The 26149-nt window shown below is 38.9% G+C and overlaps 1 protein-coding gene across 1 annotated transcript; it reads left to right on the top strand.

Moving 5' to 3' along the window:
- Positions 1 to 837: 837 nt before the first annotated feature.
- LOC145787597 (tyrosine-protein kinase HTK16-like) lies at positions 838 to 24131 on the top strand. The gene is made up of 17 exons (XM_082599368.1): positions 838 to 1035; positions 2022 to 2093; positions 6373 to 6545; positions 7255 to 7434; positions 7648 to 7774; positions 8674 to 8849; positions 9499 to 9637; positions 10702 to 10848; positions 11651 to 11778; positions 12435 to 12537; positions 12939 to 13136; positions 13569 to 13715; positions 15105 to 15235; positions 15954 to 16100; positions 17948 to 18074; positions 19032 to 19114; positions 21410 to 24131. Exons 1-17 carry the CDS (start codon positions 916 to 918, stop codon positions 21525 to 21527), a joined length of 2316 nt encoding a protein of 771 aa, XP_082455494.1. The 5' UTR covers positions 838 to 915; the 3' UTR covers positions 21528 to 24131.
- The last annotated feature ends 2018 nt before the right edge of the window (positions 24132 to 26149 follow it).

The raw sequence follows: 26149 nt of genomic DNA, 5'->3' as shown, positions 1-26149 counted from the left end.
TCTATCAGCACAACAGGATGGCAACCAAAAAGCTGTAAGGTCATCTATGTCAGCTGCCACCCTAGCCTGTTGCAGGTAACACAGTAATAAAAAAACAAATAAATAAAGAATTGCTAAAAGTTTTGCGTGAAACGTCATCCATCTTTTTGTCAACAGACAAAACGCCTATACAATGCGTCATCTGTCTTACTGCAAAAATTTTCTCGTGTGTGCATAATTATGTCATCCATTTGCAAGTGGTTAAGCCAGTGGCTGTAGTTACCATACAATCATACATAGGAGCCATAACCGATGCTATAATTTTATTAGTCACTTGACCATGATGCTTGCTATTTTGTTTTATTGACTCTTTAGCAATGAAGAAAAACTGGCTTAATAACTTTGCAAATCCTCAATTTCCCTGACGAGTTACAGGCTGTCTTGACTTTCAGTAGAATCTTTGTGTGAACTTCTATAGGATCTCGGTTCAAAACAACCGAAAAGCGCTTTTTTTGCCAACCTTAATTATTCAAATTTAAGCATTTAACTATAATGCTTTTTCTCTGTTTCCACATGTAATTTTGATGCATTTTTAGTTGTGCTTTATGTTGTCATAATGAGCAGCAAGTAAATTATTAAATAAGTTTTCTATGCTTTTTCAATTGTGAATAATAAAGATCTTCTATTCTTTTGTAATCTGAGAAATTCTCACAGGGACAAAATAGTTTGCACTCTAAATTACTGATTTAAAAAAAAAGTTTTCGGTGTATTGTATATATTTAATTGCTAAGTTTACAGATTTTTCCTGCAGGCTAGTTAATCTTTTATTTTTTCTCAAACTAGTTTTCACAGTGTATTGCAGGCATTAATTTTTTAAGAAAATTTGTACACAAAGTGCTTGAATAATTATTTGATGTTTGCCATTACACTTCAACAATGAGTAAGCCACTTGGTGGAAAAACAATTGCTCAACGTTTAAAAAGTGGTAAAACTATATTGGATCTATTAAAGCAGTTTGAAGTGCATAATGAAAAAAAAGTATGCAAGAGCCCACAGGTAACTACTAAAATTTTACTGAGTTTGTTGTATGCTATGTCACTTAACTTTTTGGTTCAAGAAATTGGAGCATCTTTTTGCCCAATTTGTAGCAGGGGATATAATGTTCACTTTATTTTGTTCTTTTGGCAAATATACAAAAACACAATAAACACAAATAATTTGTACGACAAGGATCGCAGCGTAAGACCAAAAGTTCACCAAAGTCAGCTGCCACCCAAACATGAAACAAAACACCCAAAATTGGGCATTTTAATAATAATACCGTACCGGTAAATAATACCGATACCTAAAAAAATACATAACAGTGAAATAACAAAACAAGGAAGCATAAAACATAAAGACTGTGTAAGTGTGTAATGTGTATGGAGAATAAAGGAGATAAGCAAATGATATGTTTTAGGAATGATTTACTTTTGTGCATGTATTTGAACATAAATTCTGTACTCTCTATATAATAATATCTTCAATTGTGAGCACATTAAATTTGATGAATTCAATGCAATGAAGTTTGAATAGTTTTGACTTCAACTCTTGCAGAGTTTGTTTCTTAATCAAGTATATGCATAATTGCATATATCTTGTTTCAAACACCCCTGTCCACTATTGCATGATGCTATGCAGCATTGATACCAACAATTGGCATGAAACGTTTCAGGCTCATATGCTAACAATGACATTACGATGCTTGAAAACAAATATAGAGATAGATATTAGATATTATTTTTGGTAGAAAGACAAAACCTGAGTTATATTTTTGAGAAACTTTAAATACTTTCTGTCTATTGTTTATGATTTCTTTAGTTTACTTTCTATTTTTTGAGTGACAAATCAAATTCATTGGTTTTATTTGAAAAAAAGGTTATTTAGATGGGTACCGGTACTACAGTTATTATGTTTACTCACACTGTTAGATATATATATTAATGCATCATCCATTAGCATATTGTAGATATATATACTTGACTTTTGTTGTATTCGAACAGGATATGTGGTTTCATGAAAGACTCACTCGAGGAAATGCTGAATACAATTTGAAAAAGTCTGGTACCCAACAGGTGGGTAACCTTTTGGGTCATAATAGTTTTTCATTTCAAGCCCATGTTGACATTAACAGTTTATTCTATTATCACTGCTATTTAATGTTTATTTCCTTGCCCAAATTTTTTAGTACCGTACTACTGTAGTGAAATGTACGCTTACCATATCTCAAGACCATACATACCTCAACCAGAAGAGTAATCAATGGGGAATGTCTTGTACAATGAAATTCCAGTCAGATGTAAAACGCCAACAATTTTATTTAGACCTGTGTTCTTTTGCAGCTTGCAGGCCTCGAAATTCACGGCGGACATGTCCGCCGTCACAGCATGTGATGTCCGCGGGAAGTACCCTCTAGATCGGTCATATTTGTCCGCCGAGAAATATCGCAGAAACTAGCGATACAAATCGTCATTGCATAGCACGAATAACTGTTGCAAGTAGAGATGTACCGATATATCGGTATCGGCATCGGTATCGGTGATATCGGCCATTTTTTGAGTATCGGTATCGGCATCGGTATCGGCAAAACTTGGCCGATACTGTGGCCGATACTAAACGTGTGAAAAAAGGCGTTTTCTGCGTATTTTCTGCAGAAGCAAAGATATAGATTTTTTAAAGTAGTAACTAACGTCAATGTTGTCACATTGAAGTAGAAAAATAACACCCTGATCAAATTTTTGATACCTCACACTCCCATGACTTCATGGGCTCACCTTTTGGCATTGTTTGCTTACAGTGATTCTTTCACTCAAACAAAACGTTTTGTTTCAGCAGTTTTGCGTTGTTCGATTCTTAAGTTGTGAAGGAGACTCAATTTCTCTAATGTTTATCATTTGTGTTTCTTTTTTACTCTCAGCAGAGGATAAAACCAGGCCAAGACTACCCAGTACCCAGGTGGCGGGAATGTGTAGTTTTGCATCGTTTTTGCATTGCTGGACGTTTGAGGGACCCGTGTGGCTTGGTTATTTTTGGTGGGCTGGTTCTGTCAGTTTGTGATTTGGTTTCCGCCTTTCGTTGTGGTGGACTCACCAGGCTTGAACAATGTCGTGGCGGAGTGTGTGGGCTCGGGGTGGGGGCGGTGGGACTGCGAATCCTCACTGAACTAATCAATAAGTGGTCTTGTTGCGCTTGGGATGGCGGCCTCATTGTGGGGGGAAGTGTCCTTCCCTGCTGTCGGCACGGGGCTGGGCGCTTACTGGTGCGGCGGGCTGTTGCGATTCGCTGGCCATAATGGTGTGGCTTCCACACTAGCCATTTAGACCATCCAATCAACTTGTTTCTCGGCAGCCGTTTTGTAGCAAGAATTGACATCGACAAGAATTGAAATGGCTAGTGTGGAAGCTGCATCGTTGTGGTTGGCGGGTCGCGGCAGCTCGCTGTACTGGTGAGTGCTCAGCCTTGTGCTGGTGGCCGGGGGGGACGCTCCTTTCTTCGCAATGAGGTTGTCATCTTGGGCGCAATGGGACCATTTTGATTGGTTTTTTGAGGATTCGTGGCCCCATTGCTTTCTTTTTGGGCCTACTTATTCTGCTGTGACATTGTTTGGGCTTGGTGATTTTGTTGCGGCTAAGGGTGCAAGTTGAATTGCCGACTGGTGGAGCCGGCTTGCTGGGGGCAGCCGAGTTGCACAGGTTTTTTGAGCGTTTGGCGGGGTGGGAGCGATGCAGAATTGTGCATTTTTGCTACCTGGGTAGTCTTGGCCTGGCAAAAGCTTTTCAACCAAACGACAAGCGCCCTTAGGTTGCACATTACTTGTCGAGTAGTTTTTGTACGACTACACAAATCACTTGGTTTACATTTTACATCTTATTATCAATTATGATAGCCTTATTTGGAGAGTTTGCGCAAACATTTTATTAATTTTTCAGAAATCCCAATTATGATGTAATGTTTCTTCCCTTATACCCCAATCCTCAATTACGGTGGCCTTTCATTACTAAAACCTACTATTATGACCAGGGGCGCCGGAACGATTTTTGACTGGGGGGGCAAGATTACGAAAAAAGGGCACTTTTGTTTAGTAAAAGGCCAATTTTTTTTCAAGTTTTAAGATAAGATATAGCGATAATGCTAATCTATCAGCTCACTATGTATTGAGTAATGATAGCCTACAAGTGTCCGGTATACAAAAAAGAGCATCACGCTATGTTATAATGATGTAACCTACTGCCAAGCCTTAAAGCAGCCGGCGGCCATGGCCGCTAAGTAGTGCTTGAATGACTGCCAGTGCTACCTCTTCAATCGGCCAAGTTTGGCCACCCGGTAGGCCAAGATGGCTGCCAAAAAAACGAGTTTTAAGGCCTCTTACCTTTGTTGCAAAATTTTGTGCCGTAAATATTACTTTGAGGAAAAAATGAAAGAATATAATTTAGCTAAAAGCGAATAGCAGAAATTGTTATATTGCAAAATGTGCAGTAACTTACATGACTTTAAAAGGGCACCATTTCCCCCCCTGCCACTCCATCTGCAGAAAAATTGGGGGGGGCAGGGGGGGCATCTGCCCCCCCCGCTTCCGGCGCCCCTGATTATGACACAACAATGTGGTTGAGATTGGATTCTTGAATCTTTAATAAATTATGCCAATCCAAAGTTTTTTTTAATAGTTTTATGCAAATAAGGTAAAACTTAGCATTTGATATATTTCCTTGCAAATACCAAAATTGCTTCTTTTTGTAACACCAAAGTATCGGCCAAAATATCGGTATCAGTATCGGTATCGGCCTAACAAAGTGATATCGGTATCGGGATCGGTATCGGCCAAAATATTGGTATCGGTACATCTCTAGTTGCAAGAATATAATTTGAGCTGGGAATGCGAAATTATCGCATTCCAAGCGCGCATCTAGAAAAAGTGAATACTGTATCTCTTAGCTTCCATTCAAGCAGAAAAACTTTCGAATTTTACGTTGCTTCAACGATTGATGACATTGAATCAGCGTAACAAAGGTAAATTCTTCGCTAAGAATCGATGGGAGTACCGGTACTTCTATACTAATCACGCGCAACTTAGTTCAAGTCTTATGTCACAATGTCTGGCTTTGATCTTCGAGTAATATTGATAAGGCAAGGTTGGTTACAAAGTTAGATTATAAGAGTAGGCTACTACAGCAAGATGCAGCAAAACGTACAGCAAGATGCAGCAAATTACAGTAAGAAAGAAAAGGCCCAGGAAAAATTCTGAAAGTGAGAATGAGGGCGATGAACCTACTACTAGGAAATTTAGTGGTGATAGACGCGTATATTAAAGGAACAACGAATGTAAGGATTAGCTCTGTCAAAGATCACAACACATCGTTTACCCCAAGCCATCAATTTCCGATCATCAAGGCCATCGACAATATGAGTGACAACGAAAAAAATCAAAATTAAGAGGTTGTTTGAAATCGCATATTTCATCGCTAAAGAAGAGCTCGCATTTACGCTTTTCCCTCAACTAGCCGGTCTGGAGAAAAGACACGGAATAGATCTCGGTATCACGTATCTTAACGACAAGCAGTGATCTCGTGGAGATTGGCGCACGTCTTTGAAGATCGATGCTATTGAAGCTCTCATCATGCGCATATGTTTGGATGGCCTTGACTGCGCTGATTATAAGTCCGAGCCTGCCGTGGTCTCGTGGAATACTGATACTATTTTGGAAAGGCGACCGCATAACGGAGAGGGGAAAAATAATTGTGCTTTTTCTAATGTTTTGTTTATTCTTTTCGTCACTTTCGCTCGCATGACACGCAAAAATAAACTTAAAGAAAAAAGCCTATAGTGAAACTTTGCACATCAGAAAATAGTAGCGTTACGCGTTAGAGTTTTCCGACTCGTGCCCAGAGCATTGTGACGCAAGAAGGCACACGACCTCGTTCGGTGGAAGTTAATCAGTTATGCGGCGGATTATTTTTTTATTATTTATTTGCATCAGACACAAAAAGTCCATATAATTCAAATTTTTAACAATCATCATCATCATATTTAGTAGCTACACAACATCAAGCGCACGTCATTTGTTTGATGAAAGCCTTTCAGAGTAACTTTGCTGAAATTTTAAAAAGCCTAAACTGTAACTATGGTTCTCAAATGGCGAAGATTTATCAAGATAAAGGGATTAAGTATGACGATCGACGTTAAAATTGGTGTGTCCGCCGCGTGAGACTTAATTTGTCCGCCGAGATAGCTGCTCAGACCGGACACGTTTGTCCGCCGTCAACAAAAACGAATTTCGAGGCCTGAGCTTGTATATATTTTCTGCTATTTTGTTGTTTGAATATAGCATCTATGATAAGTCTCTACACATTTCATCAGGGAATGTTTCTTGTGAGGGAGAGCATGAACATACCTGGACGTTTCGTGCTTTCTGTTGTACATAACCGAAACATCCACCATTTTCAAATCAAAAATTCACCATATTTTGGATGCTACAGTATTGATAATGGTCCGCCATTTGTTGGGCTTGATGAGTTGATTAACTTTTACAGGTTAGTTAGCTTGTTTAAGTTTGATTTTTATGCTAATTTGTAATATTACTTGCTTTTTAAATATTGCACTCTTGCATTTAAATTCTAGTGTGCTATGACAGGACATACTTTTCAATGATTTTTTTTATATACATGTATTTGTATATAATAAATATACATGTATTATATGTATTTGTAGTAATTTTGTGTCTCAGAGTCAGAGGTAGACAGTAGACAAGTGTTTAATTCTTTGATGAAGAGATTGGTAATTATACAAATACGCATTTTTAAAGGTGATGTTAATTTATGTATATAAAATTACTGAAAATTCAAATGTTCATTGTTCAAATTCAAAATTTCAAAAACTTTTTTTATTTTTTCTGTCACAAAAATTACTATTTGTTGACTGGTACAGCTCTAACGAAAGTGCCTATGTCGTATAGCCTATATAATATCACTAGGTACAATTTGAAAGAAATGTTTTTTGTTTAATTTTCTGATTTTATATCTGACCTTTGTGTATATACTTTGAAAAGTGCTCGTCGTAAACCACGGTTTCGAGTATGGTTTTGTTTGAATTTGAGCGCTTTAGCATCGAGTTTTGCTGAATCTTCTTAATCTGTAATAGAGCAAGCTGGCAAGATGTGTTTGCGATATAAGGTTACTGTTTGCTGTATTCTGCAAGTTTTTGTAGCTTTGTGCTATACAATGTGTAATATATTGTCTGCAGAAGTGGTCCGAATGGTCTTCCAACGCAGTTGACGACTGCTTGTGTTGGCAGCCCCTTAAAAGCTAGTTTAAGACAATTTGGAGAGGATACACTTGTCCATCAAGCTGTAAGTGAAAAGCTGGATCTTGCTATATTCTCAGAAATTCTCAATAACTCCAAGTGTCCGGACCTTGACATAAGGTAGGTGCACAGCTTTACATACACGACTACACGTATGCTCATTTAATGTTATTTTTATTAAAGCCAGATAACCTTTTAACATAAAGTTAATCTGTGTAGGCTTTTACCTAGTTTTTTTTTCAGGCAAATATCGACACGCTGGGGTGGTAAAACGATACAAATTCGCCCCCAGAAAGTTAAACAGAATACTTTAAATGCTTAAATAATTTACAGAAATTTAAATGGAAGAACAGCTTTGCACGAAGCCTGTACACGTGGCCTCAACAAGTTCGTCCTTGCCTTGCATGAAGCTGGTGCTGACGTCAGAATCAGAGATGCTGAAGGAAATACGCCGCTTCATGTGAGTGTGCTTCGGTGTAGCCTGATGTGCTGCGATGTAGCCTTATGCAAAACAAGAGCGCTTGTTTAGCTTACGTCATACTGCTTTTATAAACTTACAGGAAACACTCCACGCCTTTCCACCAGAATTTTAACTTTAGCTTCACAATGTGCACAAATCAGACCGTGTGATAGATATACAGTACTTTTTTTCTAAAATTTATTACGTTATTGTAAATGAAAAGTTGGTAAATATATGGTAAATATTTCACGAACCTTATACAATAGCTATGTTAGTAACAGATACAAACCGATTATGGCTTATGGCAGGGGTGTCCAAACTTGGTAGACAAGTGTAAAATATCATATAGATGGGAGTCGTTCAGCTTTAAGTTCATAACCGAGAACGTATGCTCATTGCTCATGCAAATATGTTGAACCGAACACGCTCAACATTTGGTTTGTCGAACTTTCGCATTTTTGCAAATTTGTTTTTATCCAGCTGCCGATAAAAAGGCTCGGTAAAGGATAAAGATGTTGCTATCGGCTTCGCAGAGAAGCTCAATTAGCAGCGGTCGTTGAATTTGCCATCAAGAAAGTGAATGAATGGCCCTGTCTCACTCGTTACAACACTCTCAGACAATAATAGTTGATTTTGCGATTATGACGCAACAATGATTTTAACTTCTTGCCTGGATTGATGGGTGACAAAATACTGTCTTCATCAATTTTTTTTCGAAAATGCAAGTTGAATTTGTATGATTTCTATGTGGCTGCAGCCAAAAATAACACATCGTGCAACAACAGGCGCGCGTCATACAAAACATATCGCGGGACGGACTTTGGATACCCCTGGCCTATAGAATTTAATGATTTTCATGCCTTCGCCTTCTTGGGTCTTATTTGTAATTCTTTTTGCAGATTGCTTGTCGAAAGAACCAGGTGGAAACGTGCAAGATATTGATGCAGCAATGCTCCGCGCGGTCTCAGGACAGATGCAGCAGCACGGGATGGGTTGCTCTCCACGAAGCAAGCTCACACGGAAACCATTCGTGCATTGACGTTTTGCTTCAAAACGGAGCCGCCAGCCAACCCAGGTGGGAAATATAAAGTTTTAGTTTTACGCAGTGATCATAAATGTACGTTTCGCTCTTGGTTGCTACTCACAATGGTCAATGCCATGGGAATGTTGCTTTCTCATTGACTTGTTATATGGAGCAAGAACATTTTATCAACACGGCTTTTCAGAATTTGTCTGCTTATTGTTGTGTAAATGGGGATTATTAATGGCGATGTGGGGTATTTTCTTCCTCATTATTCTTGTCCAATTGCATACACGCTTTCCTTTTTTCTAACGTTCATTTTATTCGTGTGAGGAAAATGAACAAAAAACGACACATCTGGAAAATTAAACCAGCAGTGCTTCGTCTTTGTAAGGCAACAGTTCGTATGGAACTATCAACGTGGTCACTGTAATATCTCGGCGTTGGGTCCTTTGAGATCCACCTGGTCCAAAGCACCAGTGATGACTGATACGATGCGTCTCTTGTGTTTCACTGCTACCTCAAGCCGCTGGATCATAAACCGCATCTGAGCATGTTTTGTTTGAATTAGTCAAAGTCAGCTAGGGTCAGTCGTTAGGAACAATCCTTTCTTCGGTGAGCTTATGCCATAAGATTAACTTGTGGTGTTTCTCAGATTTGGTTAGGTTGTCAACAGTTGAGCAGTTATTGGGTTTCATTTTAGGAGTGTCAATAGTGAAACTCCGGCCGACTTGGCCCGCAAAGGCAAACATAAGCAATGCGCGCAGGTTCTTGAGCGCTATCAACCACCCAAGCCACAACTATCCTCTGCCTACTGGCTCCACAATTCTGTGGACAGACAGGTATGCGATGAGTTATATTCATTAGGCTATTGATTAATAAACTATGCGAGATCTTTCCTCAATGCCAGTGGCGTAGCCAAGGGGGGTTGGGTGTTACAACCCCACCCCCTTTGGCACGCATGTGACGTCATGATATTGAGAATGATGCTTTCAGTCCCTATGTCTCTAAAACAAAGTTTGCCTAATTTTAAACGAAACTGCATTAAAAAAGCGAGTTTTGCCAATACCAAACATTCAAATTACTCAGCCAAGAATTAGCAACAAGAAAACATAGTACATAGAAACTTAGCTTTATTTCCGAAAAATGCCCAAGAAAACATGATCTTATCCTTTTGCCATGCCACCGGACAGCACCATTTTACAGGAATATTTATACCCACATTTTTGTTGAAAATGCTTTCAAAATGCACCAAATTCAAAGTAATTTTTCAAAATTTTCTGGGGGAGACCCCCGTCGCTGGGTGTCGCCTTTGACGAAAACGCCGTCGGGCTTCGTCCGCCGGCCGTCAAACCCCCCCCCCCCCTTTCACAATTTCTGGCTACGTTACTGCTCAATGCCTAATAAGCCATTAAGAAGTAAATAAAATCAGGCAAATTTGGAAACTAGCATTGATAAATTTAACCACCGTGAAGGCGGCTTCTTCAGTATTTTATTGGAGTAAACGAAATTACTGAATTTGCAACCAAGTATTCAACTTTATTCACCAGCTGCGGTAGGCTAGTCAATCTATTTGCTTTGTTTCAACCAAATAACAGTTTTCTCAGCTGCATACTGAGTTTGTTGATTGGCTGATTTACGATATATATTTGTTGGTTTAAGTTGACACATTTCTAGGTGTTGTGAAAGGATGCTCGACGCTCAGTCTCTGCCAGATAATAATAAGTTTTCATTTTTACATCGTTATAACGCTTAACGCCGTTGAATGATGCAAAAAGTGAACTTTCTGAATTCCGTGCATTTTGCGAGAACTAAATTTTATCTTCGTTAAAAGTCAAAACAAGTTGAAGCAAGTCAATGACAGTAGAATGATCATCCTTCCTTGATGTTTACTCACTGCTTTTAGAAAGCCGTTGAGTTCTTGGACCATGCCGGACTACGGGACGGCTGCTTTTTGGTTCGAATAAGCAAGAGGAATCCTGGCCAACATGTCCTCACCATGTGTTTCGAAAAAACTGTCTTCAACTATGAAATTAAAAACTGCATCGTTTCGGTAAGGTTTGAGCTTTTATAAAATGAAATCTTGCTGCTGTGGTTTTTGCAATGTCAAAATTTCCTTTAACTAGATCTTGACCTGATTTAGCAGGCCAATAGAAAATTGATTTCGTTACGTTTGTGTGCCCAATTTGAAAAACATCACTTTGATATTCCAGCACTAGCCAAGGCTCGTGTTGTTTCTAGGGAAAAGCTTCATTCAAAGATCATTACATTGTCATAGTTTCACCGGAAGTGACATCAGGAACGATGCAGCGTAACAGAATGTCTTGCTAGCTTTGTACCCAGTTTTTGATAGAAAGTATTTCCTGTAATGATTTGGCAACCTAACCCTGCGTGACTAAACTTAGCTGTCGTCGATCCTAGCCACAAAGTTTTTGCATTCATTCAACGTTTGCAGACGTTAAATCAATGCAAAAAAAGGCTGATTTCCTGACTGGAAAATGCTTTTCACCTCTCTTGTTATCAAGCCTCAGTGTATGTTGTGGCTTTCATAAATGTAAAGCATTTGAAGCAGTTAGAAAAACTAGTTCTTTTGCGTTGGTCTAGCGTCTGAAGATAAATTGATTCATCGTATGCCAACCATGAACCAGACAGCAAAATCCGTAATTTTTGCATTGATTTAACGTCTGCAGACGTTGAATCAATGTAAAAATGACAGATTTTGCTGTCTTAGGAATCAATGCCAAAGTGGACAATTTTCCTCATTTAGCTAATATTTGCCTAGTTTTTTTGGTATTTTGCTATTTTTCTATTGTGTTACGTTCTAACAACGTTTTTTCAACGTAAAAAACAAACAGAACAAGACCTTGCATTACATCGATGACGGCCCTTACTTCACGTCCCTTGAATACCTCGTGAATTACTACTGCCGCTGGTCAGATGGGTTACCTTCCGAGATCACCATTCCGGTAGCACCAGCCTCGAGGTAAGTCCCCAGGCAGCAAATCAGCCGCTTTTACATTGAATTTTAATGCGTGCAAGTTGAAAACACACTGAATTTGTTTTGTTTTTTTTCACTTCATGACCACGAATGATCACCGCATCATGAAGATTCATTTAGAAATTCATAGAAATTTTCCATCGATACAACTTTGATTAACGACAAGCAAGAACATCCTGTCTTTTGTCAAGTTTTCAACCTACAGCAATGCTCTAAAGATACGACTCGACTACAAGTCTCAATACAAAGCAACGTTTCGACTTGAATGACTTTGACTGAAATGATCTGGCAAACTTAAATCGATTTTTGGTTGAATATGACTGAACTGAAAATAAATTGATTAGAATCAACTACAAATGTTGTATTGTTAAGTGATTTGGGTGAACCTCACTAACTAAAAAAAATAAGAAAAACCTACAAGGTAGGCTTAGAGATATGTAAAGTTATATTCCAAAAATAAAATTAAACAGTGATGAAAACGGTTTGGGCAGATTGCTTTTACTAACACTGATTTCCTGTTTTATTTTATGACGTTAACAAATCAACTATATATTTTTGATGACGCTGGCACAAGAGTTAGTATATCACCGCTTCATTATCATAACTGTTCCGTATCCGACTGACCATCATCATTCGTGCAGCCGTAACCAGTTACCCCCTCCAGTCATGCCGAATGGTGGGAAGAACAAGATGGATGACCGCCCCCCCGCTATGGTCCCCTCGGCCCCAACCCCCGTTCATAAAGTATGTATAATGTAGAAGAAGGCGATGCCCCCACTTCTTTGAGTGTTGAGATAAAAAACTGTGCTGATCAATGTTTTGAAAGACTTGAACCATTGAACTACTTCTCTGGATTGTTACATTATCCTAGGTAGCACAAGTCATCGTTTTGTGATGTTTCAACGATAAATATCCATTTTGCAAAATGTGCGAGTGAATTTTTGTTGGAAGCGGATAACCGAACCAAGAAATCAAGTTTTTACATTGATGCAACGTTTTCAAGCGTTGTTAATAAAGAAATGATTTTTGGATGAGTTGAACCTATGCTTTGAGCAGCATCTGATCAAACAACTCGCACTTTTTGCTTAAAATGAAAGAATAATGGCTACAATGTTTAGTTTGTTTAATTTGTTTTGTTTTTTCAGATCATTCCTTCTCCTGGGTACCCCCAACCCTCTGCAGGCCATCATCCCCCAAAGCATTACCCGATTCCTTCCCCTTCACCACCTCCCGCTGGGTTGAAAGAGATAGACCCTGCCAGTATTGAATTGGGTAGGGAGCTGGGTCAAGGTGAATTTGGGTCGGTTTTGAGAGGCATCTGGATTAATGAAAGTGGTACAAAGGTGAGACGAACAAAATTGCACAGCTGCTCACAAATTAAAGACATAATAAAACAGTGTCATCAAATAACTACTTGGGGCCACGGGAACTCGAGGAGATCCCTTAAAAGTCTTTCACTTTTTTTAAATCTCATTTTTGATCAAGCATGCTGATGTACATCGGCGTTAAGCTACATTATAAATAAAAAGTCACAAAAGAATAAACGCGGCTTTAAAACAACGTTTATTTGAGAGAATGTTTCTCAATATTGTCTGCTCTTGGCACTTGCCAGTATTGATAATACAAAGCTCAATTCAATTGTACAGTTAGACACGCATAGTATTTTGCATTCTGTGAGCACTTTGAAAGGTTCCTCATCTAATTCTTCATACCAGTTTTTTAAATTACCACTGTACAAGACAACATGCAACTTCCCCATCATCTTGCTCCTCCAGGTTCAGGTTGCATTGAAGACTCTTCATGGAGATCACATCAACTCTGCGGAGGCAGAGTTCCGCAGGGAAGCGGAAGTCATGATGGGGCTCGACCACTTGTGCATTGTGAAGTTGCACGGGGTCTGCAGAGGAGAGACGCTAATGATGGTTAGTGTTGTGATTTGTGATTCACCTTTAAATTCCCTGTGTTTGTCAATTGCCACGTCTGCTATATTTGCTTGTGCCTGTATTCTTTTTGTGTGGATCTAATCAGTACGTTTAATCAAAGTCGTTCAATTATTGTAGATGTATACCAGAGTTGCCAGTTCTGATGATTTTCTGCAGAATTGAATTAGTTTTAGAAAATTTTAACAGTTGCTTGTTGTAGTTTGTTGGTTTTGTTTTATTTCGAACCGTTTTTATGACTTTACTTGGGACGAATTTCCAAGTGTGGGTTACATTTGGGCTTGTTTTCTGTGGAATTGGGATAACTTGTTTTCTATGACAAGTTTTAAAATAATCTGGCAGCACTGATGTATAGATTTCTCCGTTGTGTACTTGGTTCAACTCGTGTGTTTTTAGGTGCTTCGTTTTTAAGTTTGTTAAAGGGATACCAAAGGAAAAACCTGACTTGGCGATTTTCCACGTTCTTTGTGTTTAACATGCTACCATACAACGATTTTCAATAAAATTTTGCCCCATTGCGGTCTGACCACCATTGCGCGCGTGCTTTTGTCAGAGCTTTCAAAACGAAATTGGCCTGAGCAGCGAAGCGTGCGACTGTACAGTTACGTCACTAAAGACTATAGCAATCAGCTAATTGCGCAATAATTGTTACTGCGGGCGATTTGACTGTAGGCTATGTATGTATGTACATCAAAACAACACATTTCAACATCAAAACATCAGACAGTTTGCTCAAAACATCAGATGTGGTAACGTGGCTTTTGTTATTGCTGTCTTTAGTGACGTATTCTCGAGCAGTGTTTGCACTTTTTGGTCATTTTGAAAAAAATGAAAATAAATGAAACATTGGACTTTGGGCCTTGCCAGCGCCATTGAAAACAAATTTTTTTCGGTAATTTTTTTTGAAATGTATTTTTGAATGTTCAGTTTACTCATTTTAATGCTTAATTCCGGTTTGAAATTTTATTTAGTATGCCTTTAAAACTTTCGATTTAACTAAAGATAACATTTGAGTGAGTGGTCACTTCTAGGGTGCAATGTAACTGTTTTGACTCTGGGATGACTTATATCTCACCAAGTCGCTTGCTTTGTGTTTTTTCAAAGCTTTGTTTTCATATTGTATCTCAAGGAATCAATGATTAATCTGGAAAAAGATTTTTTATTTAAGTTACACGAACTTGTACTCGTGTTTTAAAATTTAATCTCGAAACAGTCACAGCAACCTTCCCGGATTGAAGCGGTCAGAATGCAACACCCTTTTGTAGTCAATTTATAGATTTATAAAAGTGCTCAGTAAAATTTACTCAGTCGAAAAACTGATTTTCTGGCACCACTGTTCCTGTAAAAGTGTAAAATATTATCTCACCCCAGGTCCAAGAGATGGTCGCACTTGGCTCAGCCTTGGACTACATATTGGATTATCCCGGCACTGTTGGACTGAACGATTTTAAATTATGGGGTGCACAAATAGCCAGCGGGATGAATTACTTAGAAGGAAAAGGGCAAGTATTAAGTCAACTTTAAAATCAACATTTTCTTATCCAAGTAACAACTACTGAAAATGTGGCTGTCTACAATATTGCTCTGTTTTTAAGCGTAGTAACATACTTTGTTCCGTCGTGACTAAATAACATAATAAGTTAGTCGTCTGATGTCTTCAGCTCCCAGCGCAAGTGTGCCTAGTGGTAGCATATTACCACCGAGTACAGTTGCTCTAAATCAGATCCAGTCAAGGATTTTGCTTTACTTTTAACAAATGTCAAATTTTAACCGAAAACTCGATTTAATCTCACGTATTTACTAGATCATTGTTGTGATCCGACATGGTATCGAACCCAGGTCTACCAATTCAGAGGCCGGTACTTTAGGATACACACATATCTTATTATTTAACTACCGCCATCTTGTGTTGTAGCCACTTCTCAACGTCATGATTTTCAACTGATTTTTTACTTCACAATGTGGATACTAACAATCTGTTTCAGCTTGATGCTTCGCTTCGCTATGGTAGTAGCGGTTTGTACTACTTTTATGAACACAGCTCCCTAGTCTGTAGTTCGTCATAGACCAAGGAATTGTGTTCCAAAAGCTAGTACAAACCGCTACTACCATAGCGAACGCGCAGCATCACTGCATCAGGCTAAAACAGGTGGTTAGTTTCTACATTGTGAAGTAAGCAACGATCATGTTGCTAAAAGCGAAACTCAATCTTTTCAACAGATTTGTTCACCGGGACCTCGCACTCCGTAATATCCTCCTAGCCTCCAAGCAGCTGGTTAAGATATCTGACTTCGGCCTGAGCCGTGCCGTGGGGGCCGGGAGCGACTACTATAAAGCGTCGGCCGGAGGAAGATGGCCAGTCAAGTGGTGAGTAAGGTGCCTATCATCTTGCTGCAAACGAATGGCGAAAAACTGCGCTCTTGTTACCTTAACAAAACGTTGTAATAACGTCAGCGTGATAGCGTTACGTTTACCTGCTCGTCATGGTGTGGCATTTTACGTCTCAATATCACGTTTTTTAAACTTCGATTTTTTTGCGATAACATTTTGCGTTTCAGCTGAAAATTATTGTAAAATTGTAAACCCACTCTAGGGCAGGGTTTCCCAAACTTTTTTGCGCCACGGACCACTATTTGTGAATTTTTTTTGGGCCACGGACCACTAATTTTTCGTAAACAACTTTTTAACTGCAACAAGTAAGATTTACGACACTGGATAGCAAAAGCTTTCGAAATCATTTCAGTTGTAAAGAACTGCGGCAATTATCTTTGACAGGGTAAGTACTGTACAGCGTATATGTGTGACTTTTTAATTTCTTGTCATATCGCCACGCACCACCTGTGCAGTCGTCGCGGACCACCAATGGTCCGCGGACTCTAGGGAGTTGAGACCATGGAGATAAAAAAATTCACCCGCTTTTAGCTTATCCGCCACACGAGAAGGGTTACGTTTGTTTTTTTATGTTTTTTTTTTTTTGATTTACAACATATTGTACTTTTTATGGGTTACATCTTCTTCTTTGTGTACCATGCCTGTTCCAGGCTTAGGCGCTCATGCATAGCTCCTTTCATTTATCTCAGTATTTCACTGCATTAAAATCGTTGTGTTTGCAACAAAGATGGTCCTTGAGGTTATTGAGAAAAATGAGACGCTGTTTTCCACAAACTCGTTTTCCTTAGATCTTTCCACAAAAAGCAGTGTGTTCTAATTGTTCCATCCTCATGACATGGCGAAAAAAACTTGTTTGTCGCTTGATGATCTTTTTAAAGAAGGTTCTGGTTTGATTGGTTTGAGCTAGTACGTCTTTATTTGTTTTGTGGCTGATGTATGATATTCGTTGCATTTTTCGAAAGAACCACATTTCAGCGGCGTTTAAATGTTTCTGTGTTTAGCGTCCAGGTTTCACATCCATACAGCAAAATAAAAAAAGGTATACCACGTTAACACACGCTTCCTTCTTGTAAATTGTAAATTATTGTTTCGAAGAGCGTAGGCTATGCAGTGTTTTGGAAAGCCTGTTTCGCTTGAGCAATTCCTGTTTTAACCTCTTTTTTGCATTCACCATCATTCGCAATGAACGATCCAAGCTATTTAAAAGAGTTAACTTGTTGAATTGGTTTGTTTGAAGTCAATATATTGCAAGTTAGAGCACGGTTTGTTTTCTTGATAACGATCATGCTTTCAGTCTTTTTAATGTCAATAGTCATGCCAAAACTTTCGTTTCTTGGTTTGTTGTAACTAGGTGTTGGTGTTTTTCTTCTAAAGTGGTAGTTTGTGCGGTGTCATCCGCATATCTACATATTGTTTATATTCACACGTCCTAGTTTTTAATTCCTTTGAGATATTTAATGGAACGCATGATACCTTCGCTGTACAAACTCAATAGGTCTGGAGAGAAAACACAGCCCTGGCTTACTCCTTTCTTGATCGCTATTGAGCTTGTTTCGGCTGTTCCTATGCGTATCTTTGCATTCTGTTGGTAGTAGAGGTTTTGTATGACTCTCCAACATGACTCTCAATTATAACAGTAGTGAAGTTGGTTTTTAAATAATTTAAATTTTTTTGTCGAAAGCAAGCCAGTCGCAAGGCGTAAACAGTTGGAAATTGACCCTTCTAATGTTGCCTGAAAAGCGAAGCTGCTCGTTCCGTAACGTTCATCGCCAGAATAGTTGGCCAGCTGCTGCTTTTAAACTTCACAACATGTTGTTCCCCAGGTACGCGCCGGAGTCGATCAACTACGGTACATTCTCATCCAATTCCGATGTGTGGAGTTATGGCGTCACATTGTGGGAGATATTTTCAAAAGGTGACCAGCCGTACGAGAACATGACCGGGGCACAAGTATGATGAGTTTTTAAACCGCGAAATAATTATTTTAATATTCTCTGCACTGTGTGAAGAAAGGGGCGTTCTTCCCGGCTATCAGCACAAGGCTGAGCACTCACTAGTACAGCGAGCAGTTGCGATTGATTGATTGATTGATTTTATTTCGTTGTAGGTAAATATAATACAATAAATACAGCAATAAAAAAGGAATTTCCAGCAACGGGAATTCGCTAACCATAACGGTATAGCTTCCACGCTAGCCATTCAGACCATCCAATCTAGCATCAATAAGAGGGCCCGGGGGTACTTTTAGACACGTGATGATTTTAGGGGCGTAACCTTGCCCTGGGGCAACTTGAAGAAGCATATTCTTAAAAGTGTATTGATTTGGGGCCTGAAGAATTCATTGGTACCGGGCCCAAATTACCCTCTCAACGGCCCTGCATGCACCAATGGGGCGCGATAACTTTTACATTCTGCGTGTGTGGTGCTTGCCATCCTGAAACTACAACCTGCAACTGCAAGGTAATCGTTTCTTCCGCGATGAAACCAACTTTATGCTGCTCTCGAATAACTTTTCAGTTTTCAGTGTAGTCCTGGAAACACATTGATAGGCTACCTTGCAGTGGTAAAAAGATAAACCCCCGGTTTTAGAGACTCAAACGAAAAAGAAAACTTATCTGGAATTAACTTACACTTAAAAATTCCATTAAAAAAATTCTACCCTTGAAAACCTCTGTGCCGCATTGTCAGTGTTGCCAGATTTTTTAGAATAATGATATTCTGTAAAAGTCGGTTCGACATGAAAAGAAACCGATAATCCGTTGAAATGATTCAAACGGATCGGGTGTAGTTTGTAGTACTCATGTCAGTTTAAAATTAGCGGAATATCCTGATGTCAGAAAGGATTGATGCTGTTGGATGACTCCAAACATCGCTTCGCAAATATCTCACCATCGTTTATCCCTTCAGGTGGTGCAGTTCATAGAAGACGACAACAGGAGATTACGGAAACCATACGGTTGTCCCGACAAGGTCTACGAGATTATGCTGCAGTGAGTAACTATAACATTTGTGTCTTGTTTGTACATTTCGTTTGTACCTTGCCCAGTGGAATGTGCGTCTTGCTGACATGGCAACTCACGCAAAATTGCTATGACGATGCTTGAAAAGTGATTTTAGGCGCAGGGATGATTTGATAAGCGGCTTTTTTATTTTTACGCAAAATTAACATTGTAAGGTACCGGTAATTTTTGATTTTTTATGCCAAAACTGACATCAATAGGGTGTTTCATTTTTTCACCATTTTTGAAATTCAAAATGCCTGGGGTCCCATCTGGTGGTATTTGGGGAAAAAAGTTTACACCTCAAATTTTTTTCAATTATGACGTCATATTGAGGTGGTCCACGAGGTTTGAAATTTTTGGACCTCAAAATCTCGAAATTTGGCCGTATCTCCGGAACTGCTAATGATAGATCGACAAAATTAGTATCAAAATGCGCAGAAGGGTCGGTTTCCTATACCTGATGTAGAGAATATTAAGGTCTTTCTGCTTCAGAAAAAAAGTTATTTCAAAAAGTCTGATTTTCGGTCTATTTTCTTCTGATGAACAGAGATCAGGTGATTAAGATAAAAGTTTTTCTGTATTTTTCCATCTTGGAAGCTGTTATTGCGTAATAATAGTTGGTGTTAAGGTTTCAGTACTGGGCTTGTCTGGTCTTGCTATCTGGTAAAGCCCCATCTTGCAGTGCTCCGGGACTCTTCTTGGCGCCGTCCACAAAAGAAATGACATGGGAAAGATATATTTCGTTTATGTGGAACATGCATTAAAGGGTATGAATATCATGACCAACTTCATCATTAAAATAATTGACCAGTCGAGTATTGACTCCGGACTTTTTTCCTGTGTTGAGAGCAGTCGTATCAGCCATGACTGAATATATTTGGGATAGGTGAACTCTGCAAGCCTACTGGATGATGGTGCCAAAAATCAGTACTGCAGTGACCGACACACTTTTGGGAAAAGATTTAACAGCAAGCACACTTGCACACTTTCGTGCTTCATGCCATTATCATCAACAAGTTGGCCCAAGAAAACGTATCGACCTACTTTATCGACAACGCGCCCATCATAACATAACTGCATGGCAGAAGCTGAGTTGAGAAGGTTCTCACTTTCCATCAGAGATTTTTCTCTCGTTTTTTGTCGTTGGCGGTATACTGTCGAAGGTGATGCAGCATTGCAGCTACTTGATCTTTTCCAAGAACCGACCTCAGAAGGTCTGACTGCTGGCGTACCGAAGTCATCCTACGATCAGCAAGTACACAACTTCTATCATTTATGGAAAAAGAATGTACTTTCTTGTACAGTTTTCCTCAAACAGCTGGTTTCAGAGGCTCGTATTCCTTATCATCTTCCCAATTCATGTCACCATCAGAGTCGCTTTCGCTACTGTGTAGACATCTAACTACTTCATTTCTTTTTCTTTGTTTCAAACATAGTAGTGCCGATGCTTTGGCAGATTGTTTGCCAGAAGTGCTAGGTTTCTCTGTTTGCTATGCACTGGAAGACCAGCTTTGTTCCATATGCCAACTACATCTTTCATCTTTTAAATCTTTGAAATGGGGTATTTTCTTCAAAAACTTAGGATTAGTTTCGGCTACTTTTTTCCTCGAGTAAAAATAGTGACTGACTATGTCTGAATTCAGGGGAAGCACATTTCTCTCCAATTCCTTGAAGTTTTGCATCGACTTACTAATACCTGACCTTAATGCCGTAATGACACTTAATCTAAAGCAGGTGAGCAGCATACCTCTTCCTCAACGGTTACATTAATATTATAATAGCAATACCTTCAAATTACCATTTCATCTCTTGCTAAACGAACAAGGACTATTATTACGCAATAGCAGCTTCCAAGATGGAAAAATACAGAAAAACTTTTATCTTGATCACCTGATCTCTGTTCATCAGGAGAAAATATACCGAAAATCAGATTTTTTAAAATAACTTTTTTTTTGAAGCAGATAGACCTTAATATTCTCTACATCAGGTATAAGAAAGCGACCCTTCTGCACATTTTGATACTAATTTTGTCGATCTATGATGACCGGTTTCGGAGATACGGCCAAATTTCGAGATTTTGAGGTCCAAAAATTTCAAACCTCGTGGACCACCTCAATATGACGTCATAATTGAAAAAAATTGGGGTATAAACTTTTTTCCCCAAATACTACCAGATGGGACCCCAGGCATTTTGAATTTCAAAAATGGTGAAAAAATGAAACACCCTACTAAAAGGCCAAGTGGTTGTAAAATCCTTGCTTCATTTCTCCTTCCTGTTTTCAGGTGCTGGGCGTATGAAGCCAGCGCAAGGCCGACTTTCAAACGGCTTCACACTAAATTCCGCAGTGATCCGGACTACTTCAACGTGCAAGTACCCGGGCACCACGTCACGCCTCCGTGAACGTCACGCCTCCGTGAACCTCACGCTTGTAACTTCAAACGTACCCATGTGTGACTGCACTTATCGTCAAGCCTGCCGACTCAACTGCAGTGTATATCAGAATTGTATCGGAAGCTTCACCACAGCATACTTTTAAATATTTTATGCAACTATGTAATAGTGTGATTTGTTCCTCAGCGGCACATTTATGTTTTTAAGTTGGAAACACGTTCATTTACGTTAAGCAACGTGCGTACTGACTATTTAAAATATTGCCTACGTTGCTTATCCGTCTGTTCTGTATCCTTTTCCTGTAATGTTTTCCCAAGAATACCTTTTTTACAGGTTATTTTTCTGTGAATTACTTTGTTTCTTCAAATTCTTTCTTCAATTTTACCACCTTCTTGTCGTCAACGAAATGTGATTGTGGAGTGTCCGTTGTACTTCTAACTCAAATTTGTTTTTAGTGTAGTTGGAAAACATAATTTTTTGTCAAACTGTTTCACATCAATTCCATTGCCGTGTCGTTCTTTAAACGTATTTTGATACTATTTTTGCATTTCAGTCAAAGTTATTCGCTGCTCATTGCTGACTGATAATATAGTTTCAACATATTGTCTTCAATTTCTTGCCTGGCCTTTTAAGTTCCTCGTCCGCCTGAAGACGGTTAAGAATCATGTAAATTGTGTTGAGTTTCATCACTGGCCAAGCATCTCAATCATTTATTGTGAAGTGTTTTGAGAGGCTCACCCAGCCGACAAATTAGTCTTATACGTTAAATCAATGTAAAAAAAACTAACTTATCGGCTGAGCATTGCCCAAACAGCAAATCAGTCGCTTTTTTACATTGATTCAACGTTTACAGGCGTTGAATCAATGTAAAAAAAAACTCAACTGGTTTGCTGTATGGAATGCTTTGTTTGAATTCTTACTTGATTAAAGTTATTGTTTAAATTTTTGGTGATTTCTTTCAATCCTGGTGTGTTTGTTTCATGTTCCTTAATATTCATTATATTGCTGTGGATAGCAGACCGAGCTCACAAATGTCCTTTTATACAGTGAGTCAAACGCTTTTAGACGTTGAATCAATGTCCAATAGCACTCCTGGCTTGGAATAACCGCAATGCTTCCAACTTATTTTCTGTGTCTCCTTTTATGACGTTGCCTTCCAATCAACAAACTCACTTCAAAAGAGGTTTTACCAAAAGGCTGAAGGAATTCTTATTTATTGCGAACACTGATTTTCTCTCGTTGTTCTCTTCATGATGCCGATTGTCGATACAGCTCGTTCAACAAATAAACTCGAAATGACGATCATAAGTTTAGTTGGTTTGATCTGCTAGTTAGCCGCACCATCTTTAATTCTCGTGTTTTAGAATGTATGCGTTCTTGGCAGGGCTGTGGAGTCAGAGGAATTTTGGTGTGTTCTGAGTCGTTTAAAAAAATATCGACTCCTACTTGATATAAATCAATGAACAATAAATTTTTTGTTTGCAATCTTTTTTCAAAATATTATTACTATTCATATTGCGCTCTAAAACTTTACCAGAAAGTAGAAGTTTTTGCGAGTGTTGCCATTTCAATTACAACTTTAGTAAAATTAAATTTTAAAAAAGTAAAAAGAACAAAATTTAAAAATGTCTGGCAACCCTCAAAAATCTGGCAGCACTGAAGTCGAAATTGTATATTTTTCGCGGAAGGCACTTTAACATGCAGTTATCCAATCCATAGACTTCTGTCCAATCCAACCACGAACCAATGAGATGCTACGTTATCTGTCCAATTGTGACCATTCCAGCATTCAGCCAGAGAATTACATGTAATTATTACTTTGAACTTTGTTTGGTAATTACTAATTACAGAAGAAAAAAGAGCTATAGCGGAGGTGGGAATCAAACCCACGTCAATGTAATGACTACCACCGCCCTAACCCAATGCCCCAAGTCAACCGATGGCAAAGCGTTGATTTAATTTAACTAGAATTTGCGTTTTTCCTTTATTCTTCCTAGACGCAACCTTGATGGCGTCATGAACAGCGTAGCTTCTGATTGGTTCGTGGTTTATTAGAAATCTGCTTGTTAAAGTGCCTACCATTTTTCGCCCGACTCCACGGTAGCCACTTTAACAAGTCGAAATTCTGCCACTAAACTTGACTAGAATGAAACCGCCAACCAATCATAAGCTACGGTTTAAGTGTCGTAAAAAATGGCGAAAAGAATATGATAGAAAGCAAATTAAGTGATGTATTTTTTGTCAGCTGGTTAGCTTAGGGGTTAGGGCTAGAAAGTAGTCATTTCATTGACGCGGGTTCGTTTCCCACCACTGCTATTGCTCTTTTTCTTCTGTAATTACCAAAACATGTTCTGATTGGTTGGTGGTTGCATTGTAGTCATTCGCAGTGGCAGAATTTCGACTTGTTAAAGTGGCTACCCGACTCCACAGCCCTGGTTTTTGGTCTATGACACCACTTGCTGTTGTGCCTTGGCGTGATTGAAAAGTTTCTGTTTACAATCTTGCAATGGCGACCTATGCCTTGTTTTTCGAGGTTCAACCTCGCATGTTTCTGATGGGCTAAGGTGAGTAACTGAGAACGTCAGAACGAACAATAAATTCAACCGAGTGGTTTATTTGGTTGTTTTTTGACTTGTTATCTGCTTAGGTATCCACTTGTAAAAAGCTATCACGGATTCGCTGTGCAGCAAATGTGCACTTTCAAACAATCCTTGCATACTTTTGTGCAGACAGTGCGTTTTGACATTATACTTTGCCTTCGCGCCGATAAAATATTACGCAATTTCCAACGAGAATTTAACAGTTTCAAAACTTCAATATTTTTCAATAGTGATCGCCTGCAGTAAGCTGCAAAATTTGGATGTCATACTATAGGCTACTGGTAATGAAAGTTTGTCTTGTAAGCGTACTGCAGCAGTAGAAGTTACAGCCTTGGTGAAACAGACTTTTTGAAAAGGGATTTGTCGACCAACAAAAATAGTAGTAATTACTGTTTTTAATTTACAGTAGTGTGCAAATTAATTGGGACAAAGAGAAATTTTCACATATTTTGAGTCCCTTTCATGTATTTGTCAGTAACTGCCAATTATCTAGTCGTTTCCCGGCGAAATTTTCTCACAAGGTCCCTTTGTGTTGGTTCTTCAAATTTAGAAAGAAAACTGGAAACTCTGGCGGGATTTGGCATTCACAGGAGTCAACGTTGACTCATCAATAGTAAGAAGAAGACTTCTTCAAGCAGGAAGGAAAGCCAGAAGACTTCAAAAGAAGCAGTTGCTAGCAACTATTATGAAGAAGAAGCGACTGGCATGGGCCAAAAAAAAAAAATGGGGGAAAGAAGAGTGGCACAAAGTTATTTTTTCAGATGAAAGTGATTTTGAAGTGCATGGCTACAGATCGCAATATGTCAGGCGAAGTGCAGGTGAACCCTTAAATGCTTCACACATTGACCAAGCTCCAAAACATCCCCCAAAGAAGATGTTTTGAGGTTGTTTTACATTCAATGGCACTGGAAGATTATGTCCAGTTGAAGGGATGATGAATTCTGTTAAATATGAAGAAATTTTAAAGAAGAACTTGCTTTCAACGATGAAAGAAGCATTCCCAGATGGAAGCGGTATTTTCCAACAGAATCTTGCACCCTGCCACACATCAAAAGCAATGCAAATTTTTTTTAAAACAACCAAATTGAATGTTTTAGGATGGCCCGGCAATTCTCCTGACTTAAACCCGATTGAAAACTTGTGGGCTATCATTAAAAAACGTCTTCAAAAGTCTGATTGCTCCACTAAAACCAAACTGATAGACGCAATAATACGAATTTGGCACCATGATGACGAAATCAAAAACATCTGCTCAAACCTTATTGATTCCATGCCGAAGCGGTATTCCACGCTCATTCAAGCTAAAGGAGGACATATTAGCTATTGAAACTATTGTTTGCAATATTAAATGTTTTTACATATTAAATTTCATTCTTTTTCAAAATGTGTAGTATTTCTCGGTTTGTCCCAATTAATTTGCACACTACTCTATTGTATTTTTGTGCTTCGCTGCTATTGGCTTTGTTATTGAGTTCCTTATGCTGAACACGTAGCCTAACTGTGGTTTGCGCTCTAATGACCTACATCAGTGTATCTTGAGGAATAAAGCGACAAAAATGAAAGTTAATGAAAAAAGTCCTGAAGTATATTGTGAATAAGGGAGCATTCTTCCTGGCTGTCAGCACAAAGCTGAGCACCGTCATGGTTAGCGAATCGCAACTGCTCGCTGTACTAGTGAGTGCTCAGCCTATAGTGCTGATAGCCAGGAAGAACGCTCCCTTTATCACAATGTTCTCCACCGGTGCTTGCTAGTTTTGTTGGCTCTTTTCTTTCCACAAAAATACGAGTTAAACTGACTGGTAAAACGGGCGGTCGAATACCCTTGTGGCATGAATTATTGGTGCGATACTGACGAGCCCAGCTTCATGGACGAAACACGGTGTCTGTCGCTGTCAATTCTTGCTGCAATCGGCTGCAGAGAAACAAATATTGGGTTTTAAAGGGGCTACTTATTGCTTGACTAGCAAAAGGATAATCTTATTTCCATCTGGAAAAAAATACACTTGTTACATTGATTTAACGTTTATAGGA

Source organism: Aplidium turbinatum, chromosome 18, assembly GCF_918807975.1.
Source record: "Aplidium turbinatum chromosome 18, kaAplTurb1.1, whole genome shotgun sequence".
In the NCBI taxonomy this organism is placed as follows: domain Eukaryota; kingdom Metazoa; phylum Chordata; class Ascidiacea; order Aplousobranchia; family Polyclinidae; genus Aplidium; species Aplidium turbinatum.
This window is presented reverse-complemented; position numbering and strand designations above follow the sequence as displayed.